The following is a 10934-nucleotide window of genomic DNA, read 5'->3' on the forward strand; positions in this document are numbered from 1 at the left end:
GAGAAGAGAGGAGGGGAGCATTCAAGCACCTGATCAGAGCATTACACTGGGGCTCCCTTTGTAGCAAGGCAAAACAATGCTTGAAACTTGAGAGCCTTGCAAGCAATCCTCTAGAAGGTAACTACTGCCTTTGCTGAATGCATCTTGCAGGTGCATCCACACCAATAGAAACCCTCGCCCCAACCCCAACCCCCCATCATCCCCCCCCACCCCAAAACACATGCACACCTTCACAGCTGACATTAAGCAAAAGTGATTGGTAAACAAGACAGTAGCATACTGAGAAGAGGCTTACACAATGAAAGCCCATGTACACCACCGTCCACATCAAGCCACTAGATCTTTCAACTACCATTACGAACTGCCAAAATTTGTCCCAGATTGCTTGCACAACGCAAGCCAATCATTACCCAAAAAAAAACATGAATATCTAAAGAAAATGAAGTTTGCCAGTGGAGATAAGGGACCACAGGCATGCTTTTGAGAAGTATCTAGGCAAAGGCTAGTTTATGCTGCTTGGTATTAGAGCCAAACTGAAGTTTGCATCAAGCCCATTCTCACTTCATCAAAAACCAGGAGCTTAGTGTAAATCACGCTGCCTGCAGTGTACCACAAATCACTTTTTCTGTTTGAGGGTGATTTTATCACCCAAACTCAAAGCAATACCTTGTGTTTTACTGCGGATTCTGATGAAACCTGTCAACTTCCCATCAGATTGCTTTTCCAAGCTGACATTCACCAGAGCATCTTCACCAAAAACACTCTTGGCGTATAGATTGGCTGCCAAATACCCACAATCTCCATCCAGGGCAGAGCTACAACACAATTCAAAAACAAAAAATGTGAGAAAAAAAACTCCTCTATCACAAAAAGTTTTTCAAGCATCCACCAAATTCAATGTGGACGGACTTACGGAGGAGTGAGGCACTTCATATTGGTAGAGGTGACAATATGGTTGAGAAACTCCTTTTCATCCTGTATGTTTGTGTTGACAGCGACCTGTAAAGACAGCATATGAAGTATTGTATATGAGATGTTAACAGGAAAGAGTGCCAACAACCACTATCACAAAAACAGCACCTCAAGCTGAAAAACCAACCCAATTCAAGATATACTTGCACTTGATAAGCAGGTTTTGTAGAAGGAACAAGAGACAATTACAGAAAAAGGGACTTTTATAAGCCAGCATACACTTTTACAAAAAAGAAAGTATCAAATGCAGTAAAGGGGCCAATTCTGAACGAAGGAACAGGGGCAGAAAGTGTAAGGCTATAGGCTAGGTCTGAGTGTTCAATGGAGAAGTAATGACAGCTGATGACTGAAAATGCACAAACCCAAGCATTCCTATAACCTATTGCTAACCTGTATATTAATATGAGAGCAAACACTCCAAAATACAAAAGATTGTTTCCAACTATGTCTGTAAACCTAATGAAAAGGTGACCACTGCAGGCAAACGGCCAAGTTGATGAAATGCAAGCATTTCCTGAAACGCGTTGCTACCCACCTTAAAACAAACACTAATGAGCTCTAAAGGCTGCTTGACAACTGACTGAAGTAGATGATTGATGGGAGGGTTTGCTCTTTAAAGGCCATCAAGTCCCCTCATGGCTACTCAATTGGTTGCCTTGCTGCACACCTTCAAACAGACTAATGAGCTCTAGAGGCTGCTTGAACTGACTGCAGTAGATGACTGATGAATAAGTGGACGGGGGGGTTTGCTCTTTAAAGGCCATCAAGTCCCCTCATGGCTACTCAATTGGTCGTCTTGCTGCCCAACCTGCTCGCTCAGCTGGCCCAATTAGTCCGCCACATGTCCAAACCTGTCCAGCCCAAATCTGTTGCTGTCCAGTGCCCAGATGCTACCCAACAATGGTTTCATTCTGCCTGGCCTCTTTCTTGGGCAGCCAGTCCCTGGCAGAGGCAGTTAATTTTGATTGTACAATGCACAACTCTCTGCAGCTGTCATCAACTGTGCTGCTCCCAAATGGGTACAGCACAAAAGCATGGACAAACACAAGTAAGCTCTGACCCAAGGCACTGGATATCCAGAGAACTTTAATGGATCTTTGCATCTTGTCCTGAAGCTAACATTGTGTCTTCGTCCTATCAACACAAGCACCTGCAAATGTATCTCCCTGAGTCCTAACAAAAGTTTTAATCAAGCACCTCCCAATGAAACTCCTTAGGAAGTATTGGCCCCTCATGTGCCACATGCACCCTGCACTGTGGTGGTATGCAACACATTGTCTCAGCATTCAGTATAACATGTCACATCATTAGTACCCTTTTTTTAGGAATATTTGTCATATCCCATGGCCCCATTGTGAGCCCCAATCCAGGACATGTCAGGCATGAGCTACATAGGTCATTCTCTCAACCTTAGGTGCCAAGGTCAGTCCCTTCACCCACTTGGAGAACAAAACATGTAAGTCACCTGAGGCTAGGCATGGTTAAGTCAGTCCATTAGATGCATTAAACCAAGCATATAAAGGCATGTTGAGGTACAGTGCATGGGCAAGCCCATTGGCCAGCCCATGGGACAGCAAGTGCATGGGTTATGGGCCAGTCCATTGGCTAGCCCAAGGGGCAGCCCCTATATCCCAGTCGGCAGCATTTCCAGCCACTAATACACAGTTGGCCAGCATAATATGTCAGTCGACCGGCATGTGCAGCATTAAATGTTTATTTTCCTCAGTCATGGGCAATAAATACACGCTGACAGCAGCATTTGGTCACTGACCAGCATAGGTCACTATATAAGCAGCCCCACATTTCACAGAAGTTCATCAAGTAGATAGTGAGCATGTGTGCCTAAAACCCTTCGGGTTTTCTAAAGCATACAAATCAGCCTTCATGTACCCCATGCTTCATCCCGTAGGCATCATAGAAGGTCCGCTCATCTTCAGCCAGCATATGTGTATATCCTCAGCAGTTCTGGACTTATATAAGTGGCTTCATAGAGTCTTCTACAATGCTATTGGGTCAGCATATGGTTCAGCCAACGTCTGGTCTTCCACGTCCTTATGTTTGGCAGTCCCCACTCTTCCACGTCCTTGTGTTTGGCAGTTCATTCACATCATTGTACAAGTTCTCCAAAGTAATACAAGAAAATACTCCTGCTTGCAGGGGGGAGGGGAAGGTGGGTTTCAGTAGGTAATTGGGACCCAATTACCTGTCGCCACTCATCTTCTCTCTCAACTCTTCTCTCTTACGTAAAGTGGATTGCATAAACTCACAGGTTTAAAGAAGCCTTTGTTGCATGTCACAATGGCCAACCTATTGCATTCTACATCATGAGCCTCCCATATAAGCACAGGTTGAGGAACTCTGCTTCCTTGGCTATGTATGCTCAAACCAACATCCACCAACTCTATGTTGGCTTCAACGGCCAGTTGTCCCTACAGACACGTCCCACAGCAGCTAGTGCCTTACAAGCATCGTTGGGTGGTGAGAAGCCAACCACCTTCTATGCGTTTTCGTGTAGACCTCTGTGCATGACATGGATGCTAGCTTTTGGCCAAGAGCTTCTCAATCCCGAAGTTTCAAGTATTAAGCTTTTGATTTAGGAGCAGTCAAGAGTTATTAAAGCTGCTAAAGCCTCTGAAGTTGTCACATGCACCGTTGCATTAGGGTGCTCTGTGGCCATACTTGTACGGGGTGCACAATCACAGTTAAGATATGAAGTTTAGCAATGCGCACTGAGCATTTTGTTGAGCCCCAAACTAAGGTCTTACGACAGTCAGTCAGTGGGTTGTACAGCACACAGATGTAACCCGCTTGGATTATTATTTGTACAAGTGTCCAAGCAACTTACTAGGCCAAGAGACGGGCATTGGACACTAGTATAAACAAGACAGTTGACAGCCCAAACAGTTGACAGCCCAAAGGCTGCATTGCCATACTCAGGATGATTTGTTTGCATCAAGGATAGGCTGCGAGAATAGTGATGAGAAAACAAATGGTGCAAAATTTAACTTTTCCCATGCTCTCCTGGCTCTCTAAGCTGACCCTCGCACAAGCAGAATGGTAGATAAGAAAGAAAATTGGGCAAACCCTATGCTCAAAAGGACAAACCAGTAGTGGTTCCCATCTATAGAGTGTCCAGGTGTCCTGTCAGCATACCCTGTTTGCACACTAGACCCACCGTAGAATTCTAGTTGAAACAAGGCTCTAGGAGACCTAAGCTCTAATACCGAGTGTAAGGCTATCCGCTAGATGCGAGTGTTTAACAAAGAACAAATGAAAGTGGAAGGCCCAAGGGCCAAAACGCACAAACACAAGCATTCCAATAATCTACTGCTGAACTCTATATTAAATCAGTGAGAAAACACTAAAAATACAAAAAATTGTTCCCAACCATGACCATAAACTTAATGATTAGGTGGCCAATGCCCAAGTTGATGAAATGTATGTGATTTTCCTAAACACTGGCTAACTCTACTGCTATCTGTCTCCAAACGCACGACGCTTATGAGCTCTGAAGGCTGCTGGATGGCTGACTGAAGAAGGCAGATGCTTGACGGGGCGTGGAAGGGGGGGGAGCGGGCTATTATAATCCATCAAGCCCCCTTATGACTGATCTGCTGGTCAGCTTGTCAGCCTGCAGCCCAACCTACCCAAACCCGCCCGACATGCCCACCCAGCTGCCTGACCTGTCCAGACCTGTGTCAAGCGCCCAGCACCCAAACACTGCCCACAACACCAGTCTGATCCTGCATGGCCTCTTTCTTGAGCAGCCCATCCCCGACAGGCTGCTAATCTCAATTATACAGGGCAGGTGGGTCACAGAAAGAGTAGCAACAAAGCATGCAAAGGTAGTTAAACCAGAACAGCTTAAGGCAGCATGGAGAGCAAGGCTGGCCCCTTCAAGGGCAGCCAGCAGCAAGGGCTTAAATTAGACACTTTGGCTAGGCCAGCTACAGGGAAGCCTTCCACATGTGCGTACACCTGTCGCATTGCTCATCTCACTCCTGCCCTTCAGCCACTGAAACCGCCTTCTCCAGGAGCACATCAGCACCTATATACGGCATAGCTCCCTTGTGCAGGACAATGCTTCTAGAGCTTTAGTGATCTATTAATAAGTCCTCACCTTGGAGATTTTTGAAGGCTCCAAGAGGGTTAATAGTCTATTGATTCATAAAGATGTAAACCTTCCCCTAGATGGGATACAAGTAGAGGACAAAAAGCCTTAGAAAAGTTATAAACCAACACTTTACCTTGTTCTCCCATTCAAACTCAGCCCACATGCTTCTGAAAGCAACATCTGCACATGTTGCTGGTGAGATGTAGTCCATAATATCAATGTGTATATCATTCAAAACCACCACATTTCTGTCAAGGACACTGGTAGTCTCATAAACGATGTTACCAAATATCACACCAGTCTCAGTTGAGGACACTTTGATATTTGCCCTTATTTGCTTGCTTGCTTCTGGAGCTAGAGTGTAATTCTGAGGGCGTTCAACCAGCTTCAAGTCCCCCATGGTGGCCAACTCAAGGCAGAGATTTTGAAGTGTCTCATTTGTTCTGTTGATGACCGTAACATCAAGCACTATATCATACTGGTGAACTGTCACATAAGCCTCTGCATACACAGGATCACTAAATCCAGTGAGCTGCAGTATTCTGTTTAGCTTTCTGATGTTATCACCATCCTTGGTAAACTCTCCTGTAGCCCGCTTAAGATCATCTTGAACTTCATCCTCCAATTCCAGCTGGCTCATGCCCTGCACACAACAATACACACCAAACTCTCAGATCATTCATACAACAACATGCCATGCAAGTGCCCATATTTTCTAGGTACCACTCTGAAGAAATTCATGCAAATAAATAAAAGCAAGGAAACAGCAAGAACAAAAAGGTACATACATTTCCAAACAAGCAATCTGTTACTTCATAAAGCAGATAATTGATTCAGATACAACATCAGCATAAATATGGAATCCCATTATCATCAATGACCTCACCCGAGACTCCCATAATCATCCAGCTCTAAGCTAAAACTCATGAGTCATAACAATTAACATGTTTGATTACTGGCACAAACTAACTTCTACTTCTAAAAACAGAACAGCCCAAGCCCAAAGTGCCCTAAATTTTAAAAAAACATCAGGTCATGTATAATAATTGGGAAAAAACAGCTGCAATGCTGTGGCATGCCGCGCCGCCTCAGTTTCTTGCCTGAGCATGTCCTGTTGTTCCAGGGCTAGTTGTCATTATCTCCTATGGCCAGCCACTTCTCCACTATCTGCCGGTCAACACCAATCTTACCCAACTCTTTGGCCTGCATCTTTTGGACTTGAGCCATCTAGTCTCCCATCACACCGGCATCTAAATCCTGGGAGTGTTTCCACATGGTAACCTTATCATGATTAAGTGAGATAACGAATGTTGCTTCGTGCTCATCATTATTCCAAGCATCATCTGCAACTCCTCAAAAACAAAGAGTCGGGACCACTGAGCAGAGTTTCTGTGTGACTTAGGTCAAAATCCCTAAAACCTCTATGCTTCCTGGACCACAGTGGTATCGTAACCAGAGACATAGATGGCAAACAAAACAGCTGATACTACAAGCATTTCTAGAGAGATCCTCAAAAGAGTGTGCAGGTTGGTTTAGCCTTTAGCCTGGATCCGTTGCATCTCAACCAGGTTGTGACTTAAGGCTAAATACTAACCTTCATAATTTATCAGAGATTCAATCATTCCTGCAGTTAGAATGATTTTTCTATCTCAGAAAACTAGCCATCACACTTTCAATGCTCCAATATCAATGTCAAGTAGACTACAATCAAAGCAAGTGCATTCACAAACGTTGTCCTGCTAGAAGGTATCTAAAGCATTTTATACATCTAGTAACTTCATGAACATGAGACTAAGGTGAAAATGTACACGATACCTGTACTGAGTCACGATGGCAACAGTAAGTAAACATATACAGACTTCATAACCAAGATAATTAACACACTACACCCTTGCTAGGTCCCAATAACCTCCTCCCACTCCAACAGATTCCTTCACGATGTCTTTGCTTTACTAGTAAGAGCATGAGAAAGACGCACATTTGCATTGCTAAATGCTGCTGTATAACAAAACTACACTTGCTCAAGCTAGAGAAAAGTCTAGCAAGTGAATATTGTTATAAGACTTGAGAGTAATAAGAAAGCATGTAGAGTACTCTTGGAAGTAGAGGACAACCCATACTTCAGTTGAACTTTGAGGGAGAAGTCAACGAAGGGACAAGGCCAATAGGGAATGTTGTTGCCTCCCATCCATACAGCAGCACTAAACATCTTAAATCAACAAAGAAAGCATCTACAGCCTACAATTGACATACAAGATGAAGAAAAAGCATGGATGCAATTTACATTCTTCTTTACAAACTAGCACAATCAAACAAGCACAGAGACGAACTTTTGTAAGAGATCGGGTTCTGACATGTATACCTTTCTACTTTTCAAATGATAGAAGTCAATTAAGTCATCTGGCTGTGCATGTGTGATCTGTGCCTTTGCCTTTGTCTCTTCTGTTTCCCGGTGTTGCTTATCTGTGATCATTTTTATGAAACTCTCTCGGCAGCTATACAGCCAAACTTTCCGCATCATGTTGGTTGGACTCGAAAGTAACCTAACACAAAGAGTGATGCGATCATAGGAATCATCATCAATTGGATGAGGAAGCACATTTGACTGGCCAAGGCTGAGCATGGAAGCCATAATCAACAGAGAATCAGCGACTGCTTTATTGACTACAACAGTAGAACTCTCAATGTCTTCAAGTCTAAGAACCAATTTTGTAAGTGTACAAGCGACCACTGCCCCAAGGAAGAAATCGCCCGTCAGAATAATTGCCCTGAGGTTTGCAGTTGTACCAGCAACTCCCAAAGCCAGAGTGGGAGCCGACATTGCAATTTCAGACGTAGCACTTTGGGTCGCGTAAGTGCCATCTGCAAGCACGGCTGGCCTCTTGGATGATGCAGTTGCAACAGCAAATGCCACTGACCTGTTAACCTGTCCTTGTGACTTTGAAACGGCTGGATCCACTACTTCACCATCTTCAGTTACTGTGTAGAAAGGCAACTCCCCAAGTACTTGCTTGATGGTAGAAATTCCACTTTCCACTTCCTTTAAAGAAATGCAGTATTCTCCAATGATCCAGAGAGCACAGGAACAGACTCTAGAAGACCTTATCTGGTAGAAAGTGTCCAAGAGCTTAGTAATGATAGACTCCCTTAGTTTTGGATTTGTCTCAATTATCTCTCTGACAAAAAATATCACATCCATTGCTGATGCTACATTGGTGTCCCCTAGGAAATCCATCAGCAGATGGGCAACAGTGCTAGCAACTTCAGGAAACTTTAAAGCACAAGAATGTATTGCCTGCACAAGCATTTGGCGATACTCTCCATTTTTCTCTAGCTCTTTGTTCTGTGTCTTGACAACCTCCTTCTTTAGGGTCATGACAACCTCATCAATGTTCCTGGGTGTGATCAACTCAAGAGCAATATCAAGGGTCTTCCTTTTGATGTCAAGATTTGGGCTGGACAAGGCCCTCAAGACATCCATAATCATTTCAACCATCACCTCTCTGTGAGAAGCTTTCAGCTCTTGCAGTCTATCCAGAATTATCAGCTTCACATTGTTGTCACTCTGAGAGAGCAACAGCTGGCAGTAAGTGTTTGCAGCAGCTCTAATTGCAGTGGGGGCAGACGACAACGACACTAAAGTTGCAGCACACTCATACATTACTGCAGTGGAAGAGGAATTCAAGAGGGAGATTATGATCTTGATGTATTTGCCTTTCTCTGCAGGGTTAGATCTGCAAACTTTTCTGATGAGCTCAAGCACCACCATTTGAAGTAGATCACCCCAATTCGAGACATTGTCCAGGTGAGTCAACAAGAAATTGACAGCTCGGTCTTGGGCACATGTGAAGAGCATCAGGAAGGCATTTCTTCGAGCCGACAGGTCCTGCTCAGAGACTAGAGTTTTTTCAATGAGCTCCGGAGCATCCCCCAGCAACTGTTCTCCCTGGGGGAGCTTGCAGATGGACATGATGGCAAGGATGGCATTTCTTCTGACAAAGACATGTCGGTGCTCAAGATTGGCAAGAACAGATGGTATCAGAGGCTCTATGAGCTCTGCTTCATTCAATCTAGAAAGAAAGCGCAGGGTAACCCCACGGATGTACTCATTGGGATGTTGCAAGTTGTTTCTGAGGTTGTTGCATATGAGAATCATTTCCGGCAAGATCTTGCCTGAAGAATCCGTCTTGTCAATGATCTCAAGGTACAACAGAAGCAGCTTCTGGATGGTATGATCTTCAGATGGGAGCACATACCTGACAATGGAGATGAACAGCTGAGGCACAGTCTCACCATTCAGAAGCAGCATGATGGCCTTCTTCATCCCATCTATCTTGCGCCCCACATCGTTGCCCTCGAGGGATTCCTTGATCTCGTTGGCCATAGCGGGGGTGCCTTTGTCAAAATGGATCAGAAGGCTGCAAGACTTCTCCATGGCCATGGTAACTAGATCTGAGGCTAAAATTAGGGATTTGATGGCAGATCTGTGGAGGTGGTTAGGGTTTCGATGGGGGGTAGATCTGTGCCGTACAGGCCTCAGAGACAAAACAAGATGAGATTTTAGACAGGAAATGCATAACGCAGCTCCACACACGATTCGCTTGCTCCCGCTGCAGCTATATATAGATATAGTTGCTGCAGCTGCTGCGTTCGCCCTTTGCCGAGCTCTTCAAACGTAGATGAAATAAAATGTGTCTCTTTGCTGACCTGGAATTTCCAACCAAAATTTAAAGTTTTCCAAAAAAAATAGTATGCGTGCCAAAATTTTTTGGCCATTAATTAATTAATGGCAAATAGTAGAACCTAAGGTCAGTTTTGAATTTTTGTAAGGTTTTTTTCTCTAATGTCTACGTGAAGGCTTAAGGCAATGAGGTGACATTAATTTTTTAAAAAAATTGGATTTGTCTAGAAGGTGATTTGTCTCGAAGCATTTTGGAGACTTCAAAAAAACCGCTTTCACGCTAGGCAATAGCACAATGCGTGTGCGTGTGCGTGTGCATATGTGTGTGTGCGCGTGCAAGAGAGAGAGAGAGAGAGAGAGAGAGAGAGAGAAGAGATTAACAATGTCGCCTCCGCCTTACGTTGTTTTTTTGGTTGCAATCCACACAAACCCTCACGACCAAGAGAGAGATAGTGACGACTAAAAACGATGCATGAGAGAGTATAAATGTGTATAAGGCTTAAACCTTATTGTATTCATTAATTAGTGCTCGCGTGCAACCACTAATTAATGAATATGGGAGTAGCCTAAATATGGGAGGGCAATGAAACTAGAATGAGTGGGCTCTAGTGTTGGATCACATTACATTTGGAAATCTTACAAGCCCCACTCTCTTGGTCTGAATGGTGACCTTGATTTCCATCTCGTCCAATCATGCGCGAGAATGCCTCCACCCATGGATGAGTCTCCCCTATCCTCAATTTTATCATGAATGGTTTGCCTTTGTGTATATAATTATAATTGGTTTCCTATTGCACTCATCGCGCTCAGTGGCAACAGAGTACACAGTCAGACCACTCCCCACATCCTAAGCACCACCTTGGTACTGCACGTGTGAAGGTGGCAGGCTATATAATGACCAGAATAGCTGCTCTAGCCATTGCCAAGATCAAGAAGACAAAGCTTAAAAGGGTGGCCAATCACTACTGCAAGGAAGTTTCAAGGTTGCACGCTGCTAATAGCTCACAGCTAATAGTTGACAGAGCCAGTAATGAGAAGTCAAACATGGTCATAGTCCTTAGGAAGTAATAGTCTCTGTGTCGAGCAGTTACTCTGTAATGATCCTGCAATGATTTCGAAAGTAATCCAGTAAACAAAGAGTAATGTTGCCATTCATTATGTCTCTGT

The 10934-nt window shown here is 44.1% G+C and overlaps 1 protein-coding gene across 1 annotated transcript; it reads right to left on the reverse strand.

The window, feature by feature from the left end:
- Positions 1–253: 253 nt before the first annotated feature.
- Positions 254–9791, reverse strand: LOC147629166 (coatomer subunit beta-1-like). The gene is made up of 4 exons (XM_086812418.1): positions 7449–9791; positions 5220–5729; positions 914–999; positions 254–815 (listed from the first exon to the last, which is right to left on the reverse strand). Exons 1-4 carry the CDS (start codon positions 9525–9527, stop codon positions 617–619), a joined length of 2874 nt encoding a protein of 957 aa, XP_086668544.1. The 5' UTR covers positions 9528–9791; the 3' UTR covers positions 254–616.
- Between the last annotated feature and the right edge of the window lie 1143 nt (positions 9792–10934).

The sequence above is a fragment of the Cibotium barometz genome, chromosome 18, assembly GCF_041138505.1.
Source record: "Cibotium barometz isolate CiBa-2024 chromosome 18, ASM4113850v1, whole genome shotgun sequence".
Classification (NCBI taxonomy): Eukaryota; Viridiplantae; Streptophyta; class Polypodiopsida; order Cyatheales; family Cibotiaceae; genus Cibotium; species Cibotium barometz.

What these genes read in the sequence shown, in the direction of transcription:
- LOC147629166 (XM_086812418.1), bottom strand. Translation starts at nt 9,527, where the DNA reads ATGGCCATGGAGAAGTCTTGCAGCCTTCTGATCCATTTTGACAAAGGC. An exon ending in ATCATTTGAAAAGTAGAAAG is followed by an intron (nt 5,730 to 7,448) that starts GTATACATGTCA and finishes TGTTGTGTGCAG; the next exon opens with GGCATGAGCCAGCTGGAATT. An exon ending in AGTTTGAATGGGAGAACAAG is followed by an intron (nt 1,000 to 5,219) that starts GTAAAGTGTTGG and finishes CTGTCTTTACAG; the next exon opens with GTCGCTGTCAACACAAACAT.